We start from the raw sequence: 23,531 nt of genomic DNA, 5'->3' as shown, positions 1-23,531 counted from the left end.
CTCTTAAGAATTTAGTTTTGATCATGCTCCTAGTGATATTTTGGTAAGCAGATTGTTTAAATTGAGTCTTGATTATGAAAACTGTGGGTGGACTCACAGCTACTTTGAAAACTTTCCTCAATTACTGTTCATCAGCTGCTAAGGCTGGGCGTGCCCCTCTGGTCCTATTCTAGATAGTAAAAGCTCAGTTATCTGAATCAGGCCAGAAGCTCTGTGAGATTCTTCCGCTCCATCCCAATACCTGGTTTGTGATCCAGAAATACAAAACTCCAGAAATTCCTTTTGCTTGCATTTGTAAACCCAAATGTTTACATACATGTTTGCTTGTTTGTTTACATACATGAATGAAACTTGGATAAATGCTATCCAGTAAAACTCTATAATTTTAATGGACAAGATTAATTCGAATATTCTTATACATTTTATTTCAGCTCTCTTATGGATCCTTCTTGCCATTAAAAGGTTCCAAAATGTTGTTCCCTTTTCTGTACCAAATGGTCCCAACTGAATCCTACCAGCAAATGGGAGTTGTGCGATTACTTCAGCATTTTGGATGGAAATGGGTTGGGGTTGGTGCTGTGAATGATGACAAAGGGGACAGGTTTTTACAGACAATGGTGCCTATGCTTTCCCAAAATGGCATATGTTATGCTTTCATAATAAGACTACCAACATGGAGCTATGTGGAGAATATGATTGACATGCTTTTAGAAAACTTGAAACCCTATGAAGTTCTCATTGACACAAAAGTCAATGTATTCTTTATATATGGAGAACCTCCATCTTTTCAGATTATAAGGATATTTCTATTTGCAACATCCTATGTGTCATGGCCTCCTCTTGGTAAAGTGTGGATTGTTACATCTCACTGGGATTTCACATCAGTGTCCATTCAGAAGACATGGGATATGCAAACCTTCCATGGTTCCATATCCTTCACTGCTCACTCAAATCAACCACCAGGTTTCCAAAAGTTTATCAAGGAGATAACACCTTTTGGGGTGAAAGTAGATGGATTTATCCAGGATTTCTGGGAACAGGCATTCAGCTGTTCATTAAAGAAGCAGGAGGAAGATGAAAAGGAAACATGCACCGGGGAGGAGAAGTTGGAGAGCATTCCTGGTATTTTGTTTGAAATGAAGATGACTGGCCATAGTTACAGTGTCTACAATGCTGTCTATGCTGTGGCACATGCTTTGCATGACCTATACAGGATGAGATTGAAGCATAGAAGGTTGTTAGAAAATTGGAGATTGGTGTTTCAGAAGGTGCAACCATGGCAGGTTATTACAAGTCTCTCTCTCTCTCTCTCTCTCTCTCTCTCTCTCTCTCTCTCTCTCTCTCTCTCTCTCTCTCTCTCTCTCTCTCTCTCTCTCATGCAAGCTCATTAATGAACCAAAATGTAACCATTCATGAACAATATTTTGGTGTTCTTTCTGTTTTATGCTGTTCTTATTTATGAATCCATTTTGATAGTTACTGCTAGCTTCATTAAAAAATATTTTTATTGAAGAAAAGAATTTTTAAACAGTACAAATTACATATCCACTTGTAAGCCCCCCCCTTTCCTTCCCATCCCACCCTCTCCCAGCCTCTCAGGACTTCCCTCAGCTCCCTTCTCTGATTTGTTTATACACATTGTGTTTTCTGCATGTTAATAAATTGTGCATATCATTACATTATCTATCAAATGTTCTACTAATAAATTGTGGGTGTTTATTCAAAACCTGCCAAGGAGTCCAAATCTTTTTGTTGTCTTTTTAAGTAGTTTGCAAAAAGTTCCCATTCTTCCTTAAAGCCACGGTTGTCCTTCTTGCATAGTTTATATGTTAGTTTTGCCAGTTCTGCATAGCTCATCAAATTTTCTTGCCATTGTTCTTTTGTTGGGGCTTCCTTATTCTTCCATCTTTGTACTAGCAAGACTCTTGCTGCTGTTGTAGCATACATGAATAAGTTCTTTGTTTTCCTTGACAGGTCTTGCCCTAAAATCCCTAACAAAAATGCTTCTGTTTTTTTTTTAAATGTCCTTCTAAACATTTTTTCCAATTCAATATATATAAACTCCCCCCCCAAAAAAAAATCACTTCTCTGCATTCCCACCACACATTCTTTTTCTTTACATTTCCAATATTTATTTAACCCAGTTTTGTACATTTTTGCCATTTTTACTGGTGTAATGTACATGATTTTCATGTAATTTTCCTTCAAATGAGAACAATCTATAAATTTTAAATCTACTTTCCACAATTTCCCCAGCCCTCAAATTCTATATCTTGTGCCCATTTAATCATAACCGATTTGACCTCTTCATCTTTCATTTCCCATTCTATCAAAATACTATATGCTTTATTCAATAGCTCATTCAATTGTTTGTAATGCAGCCAACTCTGAAAGTGGTCTTTAATTTAGAATATTGTCGAAAAGTGCATTTATTTCAGTAATGCAACTTATTATTTTTAATTTTTCTTTTAATTTTTACAAATGCTTTCTTTTGGAATTCCACAGTAATAAAACAAATAGTTACAATAATACAAAAATAAACATTGCTATTACATTTCATTTATTACATTCCATTTATAATTGACCTGCCTAACGAGAAATAATTACAATTACAACAAATAAAGGCTTGACATATCTTGGTTTGCATGTCATGCATCTATCTCATATATTGGTTTCACCTTTTAAGTTGCATTACTGAAACAAATGCACTTTTCAACGATATTCTAATTTTCCGAGTTTCACCTGTAGTCTCTTTTAGCCCATGGGTTTTTTTAGCCCTGGCGCACACCCCCAAGCACCCTTACCGCAAGGACCATGTCATCCCTTAAGCAGATGACACGGAGTGCGCTGCCATTGCCTCCACAGCGAACTGGAAGTCACTGCTAGCTTCATTATAATAATAGTGAAAGTAAAAATTGGGACAAATGAAGGCTACTAGACATATAGAATCACAACAAATACTGTCCAAAAAGAAAACATAGTATGATACATGAAGCTCACTGAAATCGTTTCAAAACCTAGTTCTTCCTTTGCATACAGATCCATCACTTTCTAAAACTCATCATGTTTAATAACAGTGTTGGAGAAACAATACGTTTTGATGACAATGGAGAATTAGTAACAGGCTTTGACGTTACAAATTGGATGATGTTTCTGAATGCGTCAGTGGTTAGAATAAAAGTTGGAACACTAGATCCTCAGGCTCCTCGAGGCAAAGAGTTAACCATTCATGATGACCAAATTGTCTGGCATCAAAGCTTTAATAAGGTGAGACATGAAGACAAAACATTCACCAGACCAGTTCATTCTTCTGGCTCCTCTTTAGGTATTAAAATATGCTTGTTGTTCTAAAGATCCTTCCTTTATTTCTAAAGATGTATAGACAGAGTAGTAATATCTGTTTGATCTTTACCTGCATTTTTCAGAGAATATCCCAGTTTATTGCAATATTTAAGTTGTTTTTTAAAAACGGGATATCTTGAGACACACACCCCTGCAAATTGCTGTTAGAATTGTTGCTGTATAACCACGTTATGTTGTATGAAGCAGATTCAATTGTTTTTATTACATCTTATTGAATCCCCACCCCATTATTTCTCATCATCCATCATGTTTATGTGCAGGTACTACCAGTTTCTGTGTGTAATGACAACTGCTATCCTGGCTATAACAGGAAAAAGAAGGAGGGAACAAAAATTTGTTGCTATGATTGTGTGCCATGTCCGGAAGGGATGATCTCTGATAAGAAAGGTGGGAGACAGAATAACAGCAATAACAAGAACAAGAACAACAGGTTATTGTTTGTATGCCACCCCTCTGACCAGGTTGCCCAAGCTTCCCCAGGTGGCTCCCTTCAAAATATTAAAAATACAATAAAATATCCAACACTACAAACCTCATTGTACCTCATCAGGTGCCTTCTAAAAGTCAAATACGTTTTTATTTCTTTAACATTTGATCAGAGGACATTCCACGTCAGGTGCCACTACCAATAAGGCCTACTGCTTGGTTCCCGTAACTTCACTTTTTACCAGAAAGCCCTTAAAACTGGACCTCAGTAGCTGGGCTGAACAATGGGGATGGAGACACTCCTTCGGGTATAGAGGGCCGAGGCCATTTAGAAATTGAATTTTGCTTGGAAATGTACTGGGGTGCAATGTAGAGCCTTTAGGTCCGGTTTTATCTGCTCCCAGCAGCCACTTCCAGTCACCAGTCTAGCTGCTGCATTCTGGATTAGTTGCAGTTTCTGAGTCACCTTCAAAGGTAGCCCCACACATAGTGCACTGCAGTAATCCAAGCGGGAGATAACAAGGGCCCATTGCCCAGCCCTGGATAATAACTTCTTCTTCTTCTTCTTCTTCTTCTTCTTCTTCTTCTTCTTATTATTATTATTATTATTATTATTTTCTACCCCGCCCAGCTGGCTAGGTATCCCCAGCCACTCTGGGCGGCGTCCAATAAAATATTAAAAACACAATAAATACAACAAACATTAAAAGCCTTCCAATTGGGATTGACAGGATGGCAGTGGTCTTGTGAATCCTTTACCTGACATTGCACAGTGCCACATTAAGTTTCATATGGGACACCCTTGTTGATACAGGTATCTTTCTGGTCAGGATCAGACCCAGAGGCAGGGATAGTCTTCAGACAATGACCAAACCTACCTCCTTAGTAATGACATGTTCTGGCCCTGAGATAACTCCTCACTGAGATCAGATGTCTCAATACAACCCCCCCCCCCTTACTGGAACGTGCCCCAGCCATTCTGTTGACTAGGGCTTAGTCCCATAGCAGCCCTGCCATCCTATCCTTGAAAACAAATTAACTTGTAAAAATAACTAATTTAGAAAATTCTTGACCCTCCAAAAAAACAAACAAACACATATATTGAAATATCTAGCCATTTTCATAACAAAAGATATCTAGTATTTATTTCTTAGGAGAATGTAAACAGCATGCATATAATGGTGGTTTACATTTTAAATGAATATTTTTAAAACAACAATTTTAATCATTGTAATAGAACTGCAAGACAGCAAAAACTCACATGATGTTTTAAGACTTCTTAGATAGATTTTGTTCTGTACTTGAGAATTTTAAAATCACTCTTTCTCTTCTTAAATTTTTATTTTTTAAGACATGGATTCCTGCATCAATTGTCCAGAAGACCAGTATGCCAATGAAAACCAAACTCAATGCATTCCAAGGATTATAAGTTACCTTACTTACAACGAAGATTTGGGGATCACCTTATTTATTATGGCTATTTCTCTCTCTTTTGTCACAGCTTTAGTTCTTGGAATTTTTATGAAGCACAAGGAGAGTCCAATAGTAAAAGCTAACAACCGGAACCTCACCTACATCCTTCTTGTTTCCCTCCTCCTTTGTTTCCTCTGTTCCCTGCTCTTCATCGGACAGCCTGGAAAGGCAACCTGCCCTCTCCGACAAACGGCTTTTGGCACCATCTTCTCTTTGGTCCTCTCTTCTGTATTGGCAAAGACCATCACTGTGATTCTGGCATTCATGGCAACCAAACCAGGGGCCAAAATGAGAAAATGGGTTGGCAAAAGAACAGCAAATTCTATTATCCTTCTCTCCACTTTTATTCAAGCTGGTGTTTGTACCCTTTGGTTAAGTACTGCTCCTCCATTCCCAGATACAGACCCACACTCCTTCTATGGGGAAATCATACTAGTTTGTAATGAGAATTCAGCTACCATGTTTTACTGTGTTTTGGGCTATATGGGCTCTCTAGCCATTATCAGTTTCATTGTGGCTTTTCTAGCCAGGAAGTTACCTGACAGTTTCAATGAAGCCAAGTTCATCACTTTCAGCATGTTGCTGTTTTGTAGTGTCTGGTTATCCTTTGTTCCCACCTATCTGAGCACCAAAGGAAAATACATGGTGGCTGTGGAGATCTTCTCCATCTTATGCTCCAGTGCTGGACTACTGGGTTGCATCTTTTTCCCTAAATGCTACATCATTGTGCTGAGGCCTGACCTAAATAGTAGAGAACATATAATGCAAAGGAAAATATGAAAGAGTTCTGTCTTCATCTTTTCATTTTTCTCTTAGGTGCAGTTTATTGGAAGTACACCATTATTAGTTTCTCTGAGTTCTGCTCCTGACGTGCACTGTTATAAGAAAAACGAAATCAAAGTATATATCCATCTCTTTATTGTATTACTACTACAGTGGTACCTCGGTTTATGAACACAATTGGTTCCGGAAGTCTGTTCATAAGCTGAAGCGTTTATAAACTGAAGCGAACTTTCCTATTGAAAGTAATGGAAAGTGGATTAATCTGTTCCAGACGGTCCGTGGAGTACTTAAACTGAAGCGTTCATAAACTGAAGCGAACTTTCCCATTGAAAGTAATGGAAAGTGAATTAATCCGTTCCAGATAGGTCCGCGGCGTTCGTAAACCGAAAATTCGTAAACCGAGGTGTTCATAAACCGAGGTTCCACTGTACTACTAATATATATCATTAGAAATGCTGTTGCTAAGGATCTCATGTGAATTCAAGCATAGGTGCTTGATTATTCCTGTTTCTTATTCTATTATTACTACTACTACTAAAAAAAATTTAACCCACCACTCTGCGAAGCTTAAAGCATATATGAAAACATAGTGAAACATCAAACATTAAAAACCTTCCAATACAGGGCTACCTTCAGATATCTTCTAAAAGTTGTATGGTTCTTGATTTCCTTGACATCTTAAGGGAGGGCATTCCACAGGGAGGGCACCACTACTGAGATCTCCCTATGTCTGGTTCCCTGTAACTTTGCTTCTCACAGTGAAGGAACCAGCAGAAGACCTTCGGTGGGGAACCTCAATGTCCAGGCTGAACGATGGGGGTGGAGATATAATGATAATACTATTGCGTGTTTAGACCTTTAAACCTCTCCCCCCCCCTTAAATAAATACAATTCAAATTTTGCTTTGGTTTTTGGCAGAATTTAGGCCACAACTTTATTGATTACAGAAAGTGAGTGGTTGCATATACTCTGGTTTGACTAGCTCCCTGCACCGTTGCAGGTAACGCTGACCCAGGGCACCAGCCAAGGTCAGCCTAGGGTGAACTCCCAGAGTGGTGGAAAGCTGGGGACATGCAATGTCCACCACCCAGATGTCCCCCTGGACTCAGGCATGGGCACAACCCCTCTCAGGGTTGACTAAACAATTGAGTCCCTGGATTCCTTTAATGGAATACCCTTCACATAGGGATGGCAAAGCGTTCCCTCATCCCTATCACCTAAACCAGAGCCTCTCTGCAACCTTACAAGTTGTGACAATTTGTTACGTGGCAGGCAAAACCCAAGTGGCACCAGCCAATCAGCCAAGTGGGGAAAATTCCTGCCATGCCCCTGTCCCAATGACAGATGACACACGACGGCATAGCATGGTCAAGCGCACTAGCCCTAAAAGTAGGGAGAAGTGGGCAGGTGTTCTGATGCACTGACCAAAAGAGGAAGCTCTGAGTCCCGTGCATTGGCATATATAGGTCCCTTGATCAGTTTGGCTAGCGTCCCATCTGCCAACCACTCACACCTGTAACCAATCCCTTAACCCCGCTGACACGGAGGTCAGCCACGAATCATTCCCAGTCACAGATAGATGAACCCCATCAAGCCTGTAAAGGGAAGCATTGCGATAGGTAATGCCCGTGTGACAGATCACCGTCCTGCCCAAGGCCAGAACCATCTTGGCCATTGCACTCTTGACGCACCTCCTAGCCCTCTCGGTGGCAGCTGAGCAACAACTTCCTCTCCATTCGTGTTGCAGCAGCAGTTGCGACCAGAATATTTTGAGTCCAGGAAGAACTGCTTTCAACTCCTTCAAGTCCTCCTGCATGTGGTTGTGTAATGCATTCATCTTAATTACTAAAATGATAAGTGATAAATGATATAATTGCTAACAATGCTAACAACTGCTAACAATGCTAACAATTGCTAACAATGATAAATTCATTCTGCCCTATATTTCTAGAGTTCTTTTTATTTCATTCCAACTCTTTTCATAATTATTTTTATAGATGTTAATATTCTTTGGGGGGAGGGAATCTGGTTTTTGTTTTGATTTTATGTAAGTGGTTTTTAATGTGAACCATCCTGAGACCTTTGGGTATAGGGCAGTATAGAAATAAAATTAATAATAATAATAATAATAATAATAATAATAATAATAATAATAATAATATATTTTACTTTTTATGAATCTCTAATTCTATATTTTGACATAATTCTTTTTCGTCTGATTCTGTTAAGTTTTTAACTTAGTCTTATTTTTATTTAATTTAAAACCTGCAACTTGCCCAAATTCCAGTATTTTTTCTAAGACTTTCAGGAGAGAATTCTTAGGGTCCTCAACTGTGATTACCAGGTCATCAGCATATGCTTTCAATATATAGGACTTTTTTCCTACCTTGATTCCTGTAATATTTTTATCTGCCCTTATGTTTCTCGTCAGGACTTCTAGGACCAAAATAAATAATAAAGGTGATAATGGACATCCCTGTCTTGTTCCCTTCTGTATCTTACATTCATCTGTTACCACCTGATTGACAATTGCTTGAAGATTTTTCTTCCTTTCTTCCTGAAGTTTTGCAGTGGGCACACAGTGTGGTGTAATGGTTAGAGTGTTGAACTAAGAACTGTGAGAGAAGGGTTTGAATCCCTACTCATCCATGAAATTCACTGGGTGACCTTGGACCAGTCATCATCTCTTAACCTAACCTACCTCACAGTGTTGTTGTGAGGCTGAAATGGGGGGAGGAAAACTATGTGAACCACATTGAGATCCTTGGAAGATAAAGGTGGTATATAAATGTAATAAAGAAATGAACAAACATATATAGTATTGCATACATTAATACTGTTAATAATTTAGAAATTGTAGTAATGAAAACAATAAATAGGACAAGCAAGAATTTGAAGAGTTTTGATAAAAAAAATTCCAATTATGATAACATTGAGCCTTAGATTTCCTGGAATTTAAGTGAGTGGTCTGTTTGTGTGAATTTAACTCTAGTCCAGGACAAAAAGAGTGTACAACTTTCTGGCTAAGTACCCTGGCCATTTGTTACCCCACAGAAAAGAAAATGTCTGTAAAGCTTTGGTAGAAAAATACACATAGTACTTTTGTTATTCATGGCACAACTTCAAGGAACATCAATACACAGGGGAGATTTTAATCACACCAATCATTGTCAAAATTACCAGCATCCATCCTCTTACACAATGGAGGGACAGATGTCTTCAGCAATATCAACAATAAGAATCTGAAAAAAGAACATATAAATACTTTGTGTTCTTGATCACTGGATATAGGCATAGGCAGGGTTCTTTCATTTTCTTTCATGATTATTTTCCCTATACATTTTAGAGTATGTTTCCCATCAACTGATTCTGTCACAATATGAACAACAAAAAGTATAGAGTGAATATTCTTGTCCTCATCCTTTCTGCTTGTCAACTGAATCATCCACTTCCCAAATCTTGACTGGGGAAATCTTGACCTCTTTGGTTAACTATTTGGAACCATAACACCACCTCCCTATAATGCAATTCACATTCTTTTGGACAAACCCATGGAAATGGTCAGCGTTACACTTCCTTTATTTCTACACCAATGAAAACCTTTGATATTTTTAGTTGAACAGGAACATATGAAGATTTGAATTCAAACAGAGGGGAAAGTGAGGAGATAAATAGAATATGCTGCTTGGAAACACTGATTAAAGAGAACCATTATAGAATATAAAACCAGGAGATGGTACATTAGATACATGCACGTCAGTCTGTAAGTAAAAACAAAATAGCTACATATACTGCTGTAGATGTAAACATGAGAATGTATATTTGGAGGTGAAACTTTTTCAACAGAATAATGCTTCTGGTGGTGTTGCTGCTTGTACTTCTGTCTCATGCTGTATGCAAAAAGTATTCCATTAACTGCAGCATATATGATGATGCTCTCCCTATTCCTCATGAATTTTACCAACCGGGTGACCTGATCATTGGGGAGATGGTTTCCCAAGTCTTCTTAAACTATGATAGCCTCCGTTTCAAGGAACAGCCTAAACAGATCTGGGTCGATGAACCTGTGTAAGGCCAATTCTGTTTTCTCTCACTTTCTGTCTATGAAATTTATTTTTTATCTCAAGCCCTTGTAAGTCAATTATTTTCTATGGTTCTAAAGTTTGCCGCAATCTTGAAAACATTTAGATAATAGATGCTGAAGAGTACAAATGCATATCTTTGTGGTGGTGATTTTACTAAGCAGCTGTCACCTTTATTACAGTTCAGTGCCTAAGAACTACCAGCACATCCTGGCCTTAGCCTTCGCTGTGAAATAAATAAATGAGAATCCCAACATCTTGCCGAATGTCTCTCTGGGTATCCGAATCCTCAATAGCTACTTGACTGCAAGAATGACTTATAAGGCCACACTGAGCCTGCTTTCCACACAACAGAAGTTTGTTCCCAACTTCAGTTGTGACAAGCAGAACCAATTGATAGCTATAATTGGAGGATGTTTCTCTGAAATCTCTGTCAATATGGCATTCATTTCAGCCACCTACAAAACTCCACAGGTAAGCTGTGTGTGTATGAAGGTACGAAGCATGCACATACGGCATATTATCTTGCTCTTATGAAATTAGTTTTGACCATGCTCCTAGTAAGCAGATTGTTTAAATTGAGTCTTGATTAGGAAAACTGCGGGTGGACTCACAATTACTTTGAAAGCTTTACTCAATTACTGTTCATCGGCTGCTAGGGCTGGGCGTGCCCCTCTAGTCCTATTCTGAATAGTATAAGTTCAGTTATCTGAATCAGACTGAACCCTCCCTGAGATTATTCCACTCCAGCCCAATGCCTGGCTTGTGATCCTAAAATATAAAACACCAGAAATTCCTTTTGCTTGCATTTGTAAACCTAAATGACCATGTTCCTTGACATACATGAATGACAATTGGATAAATCAATCCAGTACAATTCTCTAATTCTAAGGGATAAGATTAATTCCAAAAATTCTTATACATTTTATTTCAGCTCCCTTATGGATCATTCTTGCCATAAAAAGGATCCAAAATGCTATACCCTTTTCTGTACCAAATGGTCCCAACTGAATCCTACCAGCAAATGGGAGTTGTGAGATTACTTCAGCATTTTGGATGGAAATGGGTTGGGTTTGGTGCTGTGAATGATGACAAAGGGGACAGGTTTTTACAGACAATGATGCCAATGCTTGCTCAAAATGGAATCTGTTATGCCTTCATAGTAAGAATGCCAAAATGGGATTATGTGGAGGAAATGATAGACTTGATTTTAAAGCAGTTTAAAAATTATGAAGTTATTTTTGAGAAAAAAAGCCAATATATTTTTTGTATATGGAGAACCTCCATCCTTTCAGATTGTGAGGATATTTCTTTTTATAGCAACCTATATGGAATGGCCTCCTCTTGGTAAAGTGTGGATTATTACATCCCACTGGGATTTCACATCAGTGTCCATTCAGAAGACATGGGATATGCAAACTTTCCATGGTTCCATATCCTTCACTGCTCACTCAAATCAGCCACCAGGTTTCCAAAAGTTTATTAAGGAGATAACACCTTCTGGGGTGAAAGGAGATGGATTTATCCAGGACTTCTGGGAACAAGCATTCAGCTGTTCATTAAAGAAGCAGGAGGAAAATGAAAGGGAAGCATGCACCGGGGAGGAGAAGCTGGAGAGCATTCCTGGTATTTTGTTTGAAATGAAGATGACTGGCCATAGTTACAGTGTCTACAGTGCTGTCTATGCTGTGGCACATGCTTTGCATGACCTATACAGATTGAGATTGAAGCATAGAAGGTTGTTAGAAAATTGGAGTTTCATGTTTCAGAAGGTGCAACCATGGCAGGTTATTACAACTCTCTCTCTCTCTCTCTCTCTCTCTCTCTCTCTCTCTCTCTCTCTCTCTCACACACACACACACACACACACACACACACACACACAAGCTCATTACAGAACCAAAATTTTAAAAACCATTCACTTAAATTATTTAGGTGTTCTTTCTGTTTTATGCTGTTCTTATTTATGAATCCATTTGGATAGTTAATGCTAGTTTCATTATAAAATAATGAAGGATGAAATAGGAACAAATGAAGGCAACTAGTAATATAGAATCACAACATATACTGTCCAAAATTAAAACGTAGTATGATAGGCTTTTGAGAAGCTCACTGAAATCATTTCAAGACCAAGTTCTTCCTGTCTTCGGATTCTCTTTGAATATAGATCCATCACTTTCTAAAGCTCATCGTGTTCAATAACAGTGTTGGAGAAACAATACGTTTTGATGACAATGGAGAATTAGTAACAGGCTTTGACGTTACAAATTGGATGATATTTCTGAATGCGTCAGTGGTTAGAGTAAAAGTTGGAACACTAGATCCTCAGGCTCCACGAGGCAAAGAGTTAACCATTTGTGATGACCAAATTGTCTGGCACCAAAGCTTTAATCAGGTGAGACATAATGAGAAACTACTGAGTATTTAAGACACAAAATGTTCATTAGACCAGTTCATTCTTCTGGCTCCTCTTTAGGTCCTAAAATATGCCTAGTACTCTAAAGATCCTCCCTTTCTTTCTAAAGACACATAGACAGAGTAGTGACATCTCTTTGATCTTTACCTGCATTTTTCAGAGAATCTTCCAGTTTATTGCATTATTTCAGTTGGGTTTTTTAAAAAAACAAAAACAGGGTACCTTGAGGCGCACACACCCCTGCAAATTGCTGTTAGAATTGCTCCAGGCTATGTCATGTGAAGCAGATTCAGTTGTTTGGGTTATATCTTATTGAAAAAGATCACTGAATTCTCTTTATGCTTCCTAAACTCATTCTCAGTTACAAGGGGCATTTTTTCACCTTGCTAGTTATGTCTATGTCCTGGTCACAAGAGCAGCAATATAGTTTAAAAGGTCGTCCTCAGGAGCATTATTCTAGTTAATCATATTTAACTGGGTGTGGGGAGAGTAGCTCTGAAGAGGTTTAGGCTTTATAAATGTCATTTCATTTCATTTCATTGGTAAATCATGTCCATATAGGAAAAGAAATAGCTCGGACATTGCCATGGCACTGCCCATCAAAACCTTGAGGGGAAAGAGGGAGCAGGAGGCTGGGTAGGAACAGCTGGGAGAAGGACAGGAAATGGCAGAAGGGGATGGGGTGGCAGGAAGGATGGAACCACGGAAGGAAGGGGCTCACTGATGCAGAGCTGGAGCCCCAACACCACTCCACCAGCTCAGGAACAGAGGGGGAGGCTACGCAGGTCCCATCAGCAAGGGAGAGGTGGGAGTTGAAATGTAGAACGCAAGGAGGAGATTAAAGCTCCCTAAGCTTTTACGTTGGAGAAAGAGCCGCCAAAAGTTACTTCCTGGATCTGAGTCCGACAGTACAGATGGCTGAATGATGTCTACTGAGTTTGTACATATGTAAATAAAGTCTGAAATATGTATAGCTCAGAGTAATTAGAACCATTTCTTGCAAACAGCACCCCACCAGTCTTACAGAGATGGAATCACATACCACCATCACTTATGCTTTCCCCCAAAGCTCCGTCCTATACTAATAGCTTCAATAGATGGGCAGTACTGTAAGATTGGATGATCTAAAGCTCTCTTCACTATTTGCCTACATACCATTCTTAAGAAACAAACAACCCCCCCCCCCACTATTTCTCATCATCCATCATGTTCCTGTGCAGGTACTACCAGTTTCTGTGTGTAATGACAACTGCTATCCTGGCTCCAACAGGAAAAAGAAGGAGGGAGCGAAATTTTGCTGCTATGATTGTGTGCCATGTCCAGAAGGGATGATCTCTGATAAGAAAGGTGGGAGACTGAATATCAATAACAGTAACAATTTATATGCCACCCATCCCACTGGGTTGCCCCAGCCACTCTGAGTGGCTCCCTTCAAAATATTTAAAATACAATAAAATATCAAAAATGACAAGCCTCATTATACAGGGCTGCAGGTGTCTTATAAAAATCAAATACTTGTATATTTCCTTCTGATGGGATGACATTCCAAATGTCTGGTGCCGCCAGCAGGAAGGCCCGCTGCCTGGTTCCCTGTAACTTCACTTCTTACCAGAAAGCCCTTGAAACTGGACCTCAGTAGCCAGGATGGAGACCCTCCTTTGGCTATATGGCCCTGAGGCCATTTAGACTTTGAATTTTGCTTGGAAATGTATTGGGATCCAATGTAGATTCTTTAGGACCGGTGTTATATGCTTCCAGCAACCACTCCCAGTCTCCTGTCTAGTTGCTGCATTCTGGATTAGTTGTAGTTTCTAAGTCACCTTCAAAGGTAGCCCCACATGGAGCACATTGCCATAATTCAAGTGGGAGATAACTAGAGTATGTACTACTCTGGCAAGGGCCCATTGCTCAGCCCTGGATGTCAGTAGTCTTGTGAAATTTCATTGGCCTGGTATTGCACAGTGGCACTTTAAGGTCATATGGGACACCTGTGTTGATACATGTATCCTTCTGGTCAGGATTAGATCCAGAAGCAGGGATAGCCTTCAAACAATGATTAAACCTACCTCCTTAGTAATGACATGATCGGGTCCTCAGACAACTCCTCCTGTCTGTGATCACTGAGATCAGTGTTCCCAATACATCTCCCCTACTGGAACTTGACCCAGTCATTCTGTTGACTTGGACATACTCCCACAGCAGCCCTGCCATCCTGCCCTAAAAACAGATTAACTTAATTAGAAAATACTAGGGGAAAAAATAGAAATAAACATATATAGAGATATCCAGCCATTTTCATAACAAAATATATCTATTATTTATTTCTTAAGAGAATGTAAAGTGCATGGATATAATGGTGGTTTGGATTATAAATAAATATTTTTAAAACAACACCGTACATTTTTTATCATTTTAAAAGGACTGCAAGAGAACAAAGGTATACATTCTCATGAGGTTTTAAGACTTCTTAGAAAGATGTTGTTCTGTACTTGAGAATATTAAAATCACTCTTTCTCTTCTTTAATTTTTATTTTTTAAGACATGGATTCCTGCATCAATTGTCCAGAAGACCAGTATGCCAATGAAAACCAAACTCAATGCATTCCAAGGATTATAAGTTACCTTACTTACAACGAAGATTTGGGGATCACCTTATTTATTATGGCTATTTCTCTTTCTTTTGTCGCAGCTTTAGTTCTTGGAATTTTTATGAAGCACAAGGAGAGTCCAATAGTAAAAGCTAACAACCGGAACCTCACCTACATCCTTCTTGTTTCCCTCCTCCTTTGTTTCCTCTGTTCCCTGCTCTTCATCGGACAGCCTGGAAAGGCAACCTGCCCTCTCCGACAAACGGCTTTTGGCACCATCTTCTCTTTGGCCCTCTCTTCTGTATTGGCAAAGACCATCACTGTGGTTCTGGCATTCATGGCAACCAAACCAGGGGCCAAAATGAGAAAATGGGTTGGCAAAAGAACAGCAAATTCTATTATCCTTCTCTCCACTTTTATTCAAGCTGGTGTTTGTACCCTTTGGTTAAGTACTGCTCCTCCATTCCCAGATACAGACCCACACTCCTTCTATGGGGAAATCATACTAGTTTGTAATGAGAATTCAGCTACCATGTTTTACTGTGTTTTGGGCTATATGGGCTCTCTAGCCATTATCAGTTTCATTGTGGCTTTTCTAGCCAGGAAGTTACCTGACAGTTTCAATGAAGCCAAGTTCATCACTTTCAGCATGTTGCTGTTTTGTAGTGTCTGGTTATCCTTTGTTCCCACCTATCTGAGCACCAAAGGAAAATACATGGTGGCTGTGGAGATCTTCTCCATCTTATGCTCCAGTGCTGGACTACTGGGTTGCATCTTTTTCCCTAAATGCTACATCATTGTGCTGAGGCCTGACCTAAATAGTAGAGAACATATAATGCAAAGGAAAATATGAAAGAGTTCTGTCTTCATCTTTTCATTTTTCTCTTAGGTGCAGTTTATTGGAAGTACACCATTATTAGTTTCTCTGAGTTCTGCTCCTGACGTGCACTGTTATAAGAAAAACGAAATGAAAGTATATATCCATCTCTTTATTGTAACACTACTTAAATGTATCATTGGAAATGCTGTTGCTAGGGATATTTCTTCTTATATTACTACTACTACTACTAATATATTTTTTATATCCCAGCCACTCTGTGAAGCTTAGAGCATATATATATAAACATTGTGAAACATCAAACATTAAAAACTTTCCAATACAGGGCTGCCTTCAGATGTCTCCTAAAAGTTGTATAGTTCTTTATCTCCTTGACATCTTAACGGAGGGCATTCCACAGGGAGGGCGCCACTACGGAAAAGTCCCTGTATCTGATTCCTTGTAACTTTGCTTCTCACAGTGATGGAACCAGCAGAGGACCCTCAGAGGAGGACTTCAGTGTCCAGGCTGAGCAATGGTGGGTGGAGCTATAATAATACTAATACTATTGCATTACCCAGCTTTCACCGTAAGGTCTCAGGGTTGGTTACAACTATTAAAACACAACAATAATATTAATACACAATCATATGCAATATGAAAAACAGTTTAACAAGTATTATAATAATAAGGTCCTAAAAATAGACATCTGAAGTATCAGAAGCCAGTTTGAATGAGTGCATCTCCAGCATTCACCGAAAGATGTATAGTGAAGGTGCTAGAAACCCCTCCGAAGAAAGGGAGTTCCACAACTTAGGGGCTACTACAGAGAATGGCCTCACCAGTTTCAGCTCTTGTTGTATCTGTCTAGCAGGCTCTCTACAGTAGTAGAGAGCTACCTTTAAAAAAAATTATTTTGAAAAAAACAGAATGCCCTCACCCAGGCTGCCAGCCACCAAACGTACGAGAGTGGAGGAAATAACAAGAGGGCATCATATGCCAATCTCAGTACCAGAAAGGATGTGTAGGGAATGAGCAATAGGGTCCTGGGTAGTTTTGGACTTTAAATGCTGATGTGAGCACGTTGAATTGGGAGAAAAAACAAACTGGCAACCAGTTCAGCTGTTTTAAAACAGAGGTCCTTTCCGAGCACAATTCAAAGTGTTGGTGCTGACCTTTAAAGCCCTAAACGGCCTCGGTCCAGTATACCTGAAGGAGCGTCTCCACCCCCATTGTTCAGCCCGGACACTGAGATCCAGTGCCGAGGGGCTTCTGGCAGTTTCCTCACTGCGAGAATCAAAGCTACAGGGAACCAGGCAGAGGACCTTCTCAGTAGTGGCGCCCGCCCTGTGGAAGTAGTGGCACCTCAGTAGTGGTGCCCGCCCTGTGGTTAGTGGGGTAAAAGTGGCAGGATCATTAGGTTGGAGTGACCATGCTCTTCCTGAGTTTATTATACAGCGGAAAGGAGCAACCAAGCATACTAAGACACAAATCCTAGACTTTAAGAAAGCCAACTTCAGAAAACTTAGGGAAACGCTGGGTGAGATCCCATGGACAGAAATACTAAAAGGGCAGTGAGTTTATGATGGTTAGGAGTTTGTTAAAAGGGAGATATTAAAAGCACAACTTCAGGCAATACCAATGAGACGGTATCATTGGAGGATGTTTCTCTTAGATCTCTGCCAATATGGCCTTCATTTCAGAAATTCACAAGACTCCACAAGTAAGCTGTGTGCATGACATAGCATCTCGATTTTAGGATAACATTTGACAAAGTTCTTGAGATGCCTGACCATGAAATCACCTGATTGAGGAAATCTTTGTTGCTGCTCAGTGACTCAGTGGCCTCCGGGAAGCGGATGAGAACCATCACTAGCTAGGAAATGACATCCCACTTCTGTCTCCTAGTAGGACCTACACCATAATTTCTCTAAAAATAGAGTTCGTGGACATCTTTTGCTCCACCATACACTCAAGCATAAGGTAGGTGGCATTCCACAATGTGCCCATGTCACACACCAGCTGAAGCTGTAAGAGCCCTAACTCTGCCTGCTTCTTCTAAAGCAGCATATTGCCCTTCACACTGTGGTGGAAATACCCAGGAACACTTCTGGAGCTCTCAAGATCATGGATGGTGGAGTTCAGAGGGAGATTTAGAGGGTGCTTCAGGAGGTACCACAACTATAATATAGAATGGAAGGTGAGAAGTAGGGAGGGCGAATTTTGACATCACACAGGGCACTGCTGAAATTTGAGGTCCCAAGGTCCACCACTCATGGAGTTGAAGGGGAAAGCAGCAGTCCTCTTGTTCAGACTGAGATGGAATTCATGGATGTTACAGTAGATGCCCACCAATCCACTCTCATGCATCATGTTGATATTGATGTCTCTGTAACTGTGTTTGAGCTGGTGCCCAGTCAGCCACACCTACATTATTCCCTTCATGGCTGCTGTGATCTCAACTGGCTTGCAGGACTGGCCCACCAACACCCTTCCTTCACAATCCCTGAAGTGCTGGATGCTTTTGTCCCTGTGACCACAAACCAGTGCGGTGTTAGAGATAAGTAAGCATGTACTGTGGCCTTACTATTCACCTCATACCACAGTGTCATAATATTCTAGATAATATAGGATTAGGGCTGCCATACAGAAATCGTTGGAGTCTCTGGGAAAATCTGGACGTTTGGCACTCCATGTCAGAAATGTAGATTTTGGTGAATTCCATTAAAAATAGCTCAAAGCCTCTTTTCTCTTTCCCCCCCTTTTTCAGATTTAGAATGATTGTCACACTTTAAGATGACTCTAAGACAGAAAATTCAACCAACAGATTTTTACACATTCTATTTCAGATCCCTTATGGATCATTTTTGCCACTACAAAGTTCTAAAATGCTATTCCCATTTTTATATCAAATGGTCCCAACTGAATCCCACCAGCAAATGGGAGTTATGCGGTTACTTCAGCATTTTGGTGGAAATGGGTCGGAGTTGCTGCTGTGGATGATGACAAAGGGGACAGGTTTATACAAGCAATGGTGCCAATGCTTTCCCAGAATGACATATGTTATGCTTTTATAATAAGACTACCAAAATGGAGCTATGTGGAGAATATGGTTGATGTCCTTTTACAACACTTGAAAACCTATGAAGTTGCTATTCAGACAAAAGCAAATGTATTCGTTGTATATGGAGAACCTCCATCTTTTCAGATTGTGAGGATATTTTTATTTCTAATATCCTGTATGTCATGGCCTCCTCTTGGTAAAGTGTGGATTGTTACATCCCACTGGGATTTCACCTCATTGTCCTTTCAAAAGACATGGGATATGCAAACCTTCCATGGTTCCATATCCTTCACTGCTCACTCAAATCAGCCACCAGGTTTCCAAAAGTTTATTGAGGAGATAACACCTTTTGGGGTGAAAGGAGATGGATTTATCCAGGACTTCTGGGAACAGGCATTCAGCTGTTCATTAAAGAAGCAGGAGGAAGATGAAACAGAAACATGCACTGGGGAGGAGAAGCTGGAGAGCATTCCTGGTATTTTGTTTGAAATTAAGATGACTGGCCATAGTTACAGTGTCTACAATGCTGTCTATGCTGTGGCACATGCTTTGCATGACATATACAGGTTGAGATTGAAGCATTGAAGGTTATTGCGAGATGAGAGATTCTTATTTAAGAATGTGCAACCATGGCAGGTAATTAAAACTCAATATATGATCAATCTGTGAATTGCTTCATAGAGCAATCCCATCAACTTTGGTTGGGTTACTTGTCACTGTTGTTGCTGTTGTTTTATAGGAATCTATTTGGATAATAAATGTCAGTATCATTTTAAAATTTGGAATTTCGATACTGGGATAAATGAAGGGAAATTGCATTTAGTAATATAGAGCCACTGCATTTGCTTTCCAATAACACACCTTTGTGAAGGTCACTGAAATAGTTTTAAGTCCTAGGTATCCTTTTTATATATAGTCATACCTCATGTTGTGTCCACTTCAGGTTACACATTTTTGTGTTGCGTACACAGCAACCCAGAAGTACCAGAACGGTTTACTTTTGGGTTTTGCCGCATGTGCAGAAGCACTAAATTGTGCCCCGCGCGCCCACGCAGACACAGCAATTTGTCTTGCGCCAGTCCCGTCCATAACACAAAGCTCCACTGTATTCCCTTTCTATCTAGGTCCATCACTTTCTAAGCAGCATCATATTCAATAATAGTGGTGGAGAAGCAATACATTTTGATGACAATGGAGAATTAGTTCCAGGGTTTGATGTTACAAACTGGATGATGTTCCCCAATGGCTCAGTGGGCAGAGTGAAAGTTGGAAGATTGGATCCTCAGGCTCTTCCAGGCAAAGAGTTGACCATTAATGATGACCAAATTGTGTGGCATCAAAGCTTTAACTAGGTGAGACGTACCTGTAGCTGCTTTAGTATATATTGTCATCCTCATTATTGGAGAATAACGCTTTGTAATCTTACTGGTTAAAATGGTGAATCATGTTTGATGGAGAGAGCCACTCTGTAAAGATTTAGATTTCTTTCTTTTATTTCATTGGTAAATCCTGTCTTCAGAGAGGAAAATCAACTCAAACCTAGGATCACACACCACCACCATTTATGGTTTTCCTTTTGAAGCACAATCCAATACCAGCACCTTCAGTAAAGGGGCAGTATTATGAGACTATGTTATCTTCTGCCATGTATTCCTAGGTAACCTCTAGGTTAGATTACTGCAAAGCGTTATACATGGGGCTGCATCTGAAGATGATTCAGAAAATTAAGGTAGCTCAGAATTCAGTGACTGGGTTGCTCACCAGGACAAGAGCATATAACGCCAATCCTGGCTTGACTGCACTGGCTGGGAGTTACTTCCTAGGCCCAACTCAAAGTGCTGGTTTTGACCTATAAAGCCTAAAATTATTTCTGTTCATGCTTTATGTTCCTCTGCAGGTGCTGCCAGTTTCTATGTGCAATGACAACTGTTATCCTGGCTACAGCAGAAAAAAGAAAGAGGGAGAGAAATTTTGCTGCTTTGATTGTGCTCTGTGTCCAAAAGGGATGGTCTCTTGCCAAAAGGGTAGGAGGCATAATATACAGAGATATCACACAATTACCATATTGTTTGATACCGTTTGTTTGCTTATTCTGAGAATGTGCATCATTATCAAGGATATAGTGGTGGTTTAAATTCCAAATTTATATCATGATTCAAGGAGTATGGAATAATGTCCTCCTAGTGAGAGAGGGAGGACAGGATCCATACCAGGGCCAGAATTTAAAGGGAATAAAAATTAAGATAGGGCTGAAAGGTGGAAACATAGCTGGGTGGTATTGTGCTATAGTTAGAAAACTGGGGGGGGGGGCAGCAGGTAAAGATGGGAGAGTGGTGCCTAGCTGGTGAAAGAGTGGGAGTGGGATGAGGAGTAAAAATGGGTTATTTTCTGACTGATTAAGGTGGTCCAAACTGGAATGACTTATGGAGTTGGCTGATGCATCTGGGAGACCTGGAGTCCAGGGGAAGGGGGGTAGAATTAGATATAAGTGGTTAAAGGTTATTATGATAGAAGAAATAATATTTGAATGTATTTTTAAAAATTTGGGGTAGAAACTTTGAGGCCAAGGGAAGAAACAGAGATGGATGGAAAAATAAATTTAGATTTGGGTTATTTAATGAATGTATAGGTTGAGGATCCAGGTGGCGCTGTGGTTAAACCACTGAGCCTAGGGCTTGCTGATCAGAAGGTCGGCGGTTTGAATCCCTGTGACGGGGTGAGCTCCCGTTGCTTGGTCCCAGCTCCTGCCAACCTAGCAGTTCGAAAGCACATCAAAATGCAAGTAGATAAATAGGAACCGCTACAGCGGGAAGGTAAACGGCGTTTCCCTGTGCTGCTCTGGTTTGCCAGAAGCGGCTTTGTCATGCTGGCCACATGACCTGGAAGCTATACGCCGGCTCCCTCGGCCAATAATGCGAGATGAGCGCGCAACCCCAGAGTCGGTCACGACTGGACCTAATGGTCAGGGGTCCCTTTACCTTTTTAGGTTGAGGATAGTTGATGTTCTGTTTTAGATTAGAATAGGTTGTGAGATAATGGGGGGAAATGTGATTAAATGGTTTAAGATGCTAAAGGAAAATTGCTTAATTTAGATTTAAAGTTGGACCCAGTGTGGGGGGAATCGAGGAAGTCCACGATGTTAATTCAATGTAAGAATTGATATGTTTTTCTTTTTCTCCCCCCCCTTTATGTTTTTTTTTTTAGTTTAGTTTAGTTTTTGTTTTTTTTGTTGCCAAATTTTGTATTTTGAATTGTTTGAAAACTAATAAATATTATTTGGGAAATTTTTTTTCCAAATTTATAAATATTTTTTGAAGAATTTCCACAATTAATTTTTTTAATTCGCTTAAAAGGCAGGTTAGGTAACTTTTGAGAGACAGATAAAAAAACCGGTAAGAGTTCCAAAGGATGCACTTTCGCAAGCTTTTAGAACTGATTCTTTAGAGAGTTGTTCTACATTTGGAAATGTTTAAACTTCTTTTCTTCTTTTTCTTAAGACATGGATGTCTGTGTCAAATGTCCAGAAGACCAGTATCCCACCAGGGACCAAAGCCAGTGCATTCCAAGAGCTATAAGCTACCTTTCTTACAAAGAGTATTTAGGAATCATCTTAGTTATCATGGCTAGTTCTTTCTTTTTTGTCACAATTTTAGTCCTTGGAATTTTTTTGAAGCACAAGTGAAAGCATAGTAAAACCATAGTGAAAGCAAACAACCGGACCCTCACTTACATCCTCCTCATCTCCCTCCTTCTTTGCTTCCTTTCATCCTTGCTCTTCATCGGACATCCTGGAAAGGCAACCTGCCTTCTGCGGCAGACAGGTTTCAGCACCATCTTCTCTCTGGCTCTCTCTTCTGTATTGGCAAAGACCATCACTGTGGTTCTGGTATTTATGGCAACCAAACCTGGTGCTAGGATGAGAAAATGGGTTGGCAAAAAACCAGCAAATTACATTGTAGTTTCCTGCACCTTAATCCAAGCTGGTTTTTGCATTCTTTGGTTAAGTACTTTCCTGACATTTCCAGATACAGACATGCACTCATTAGATGGGGAAATCATACTTCAATGTAACGAGAATTCAACTACCATGTTTTACTGCGTCTTGGGCTACATGGGTTCCTTAGCCACTCTCAGTTTCATTGTGGCTTTTCTAGCCAGGAAGTTACCTGACAGTTTCAATGAAGCCAAGTTCATCACTTTCAGCATGCTGGTGTTTTGCAGTGTTTGGCTGTCCTTTGTACCAAGTTACATGAGCACCAAAGGAAAATACATGGTAGCTGTGGAGGTCTTCTCCATCCTGTCCTCTAGTGCTGGACTACTGGGTTGCATCCTTTTCCCTAAATGCTACATCATTGTGCTGAGGCCTGAGCTAAACAGTAGGGAACAACTAATAAGGAAGACTAAATAAAGTGTGTGTGTGTGTGTGTGTGTGTGTGTGTGTGTGTGTGTGTGTGTCCATCTCTTCTTTGTGTGTGCTTCGGCAAACGTAATTAGTCATTTTTTAGCCTTGAACAAGACA

General features: G+C 39.9%; 2 protein-coding genes, 1 non-coding gene and 1 pseudogene across 3 annotated transcripts; all 4 read left to right on the top strand.

Moving 5' to 3' along the window:
• The first annotated feature begins 74 nt into the window (after positions 1 to 74).
• Positions 75 to 6,042, top strand: LOC118077508 (vomeronasal type-2 receptor 26-like). Its single transcript, XM_088654670.1, has 5 exons — positions 75 to 83; positions 432 to 1,283; positions 3,040 to 3,267; positions 3,624 to 3,750; positions 5,141 to 6,042. Exons 1-5 carry the CDS (start codon positions 75 to 77, stop codon positions 6,040 to 6,042), a joined length of 2,118 nt encoding a protein of 705 aa, XP_088510796.1.
• Positions 6,043 to 13,772: 7,730 nt separating this feature from the next.
• LOC118077509 (vomeronasal type-2 receptor 26-like) lies at positions 13,773 to 15,984 on the top strand. The gene is made up of 2 exons (XM_088654668.1): positions 13,773 to 13,890; positions 15,083 to 15,984. The coding sequence occupies exons 1-2, from the start codon at positions 13,872 to 13,874 to the stop codon at positions 15,982 to 15,984; spliced, it is 921 nt and encodes a 306-aa protein (XP_088510794.1). The 5' UTR covers positions 13,773 to 13,871.
• Positions 15,985 to 16,788: 804 nt separating this feature from the next.
• LOC118077515 (U7 small nuclear RNA) lies at positions 16,789 to 16,848 on the top strand. Its single transcript, XR_004691651.1, has one exon. It is a non-coding gene; the product is annotated as a U7 small nuclear RNA (small nuclear RNA).
• Positions 16,849 to 19,057: 2,209 nt separating this feature from the next.
• On the top strand, positions 19,058 to 23,420 carry LOC148683943 (vomeronasal type-2 receptor 26-like; annotated as a pseudogene).
• The last annotated feature ends 111 nt before the right edge of the window (positions 23,421 to 23,531 follow it).

This window comes from Zootoca vivipara, chromosome 12 (genome assembly GCF_965207765.1).
Source record: "Zootoca vivipara chromosome 12, rZooViv2.hap1.1, whole genome shotgun sequence".
Lineage (NCBI taxonomy): Eukaryota > Metazoa > Chordata > Lepidosauria > Squamata > Lacertidae > Zootoca > Zootoca vivipara.
Note: the sequence above shows the minus strand (reverse complement) of the source record. Positions and strands in the feature narration are given on the sequence as shown.

Excerpts from the sequence above, each read along its gene's own strand:
- LOC118077508 (XM_088654670.1), top strand. Across the intron at positions 1,284-3,039 it reads AGAAGGTGCAACCATGGCAG|ATCCATCACTTTCTAAAACT; the intron begins GTTATTACAAGT and ends CTTTGCATACAG. Across the intron at positions 3,751-5,140 it reads GATGATCTCTGATAAGAAAG|ACATGGATTCCTGCATCAAT; the intron begins GTGGGAGACAGA and ends TTATTTTTTAAG.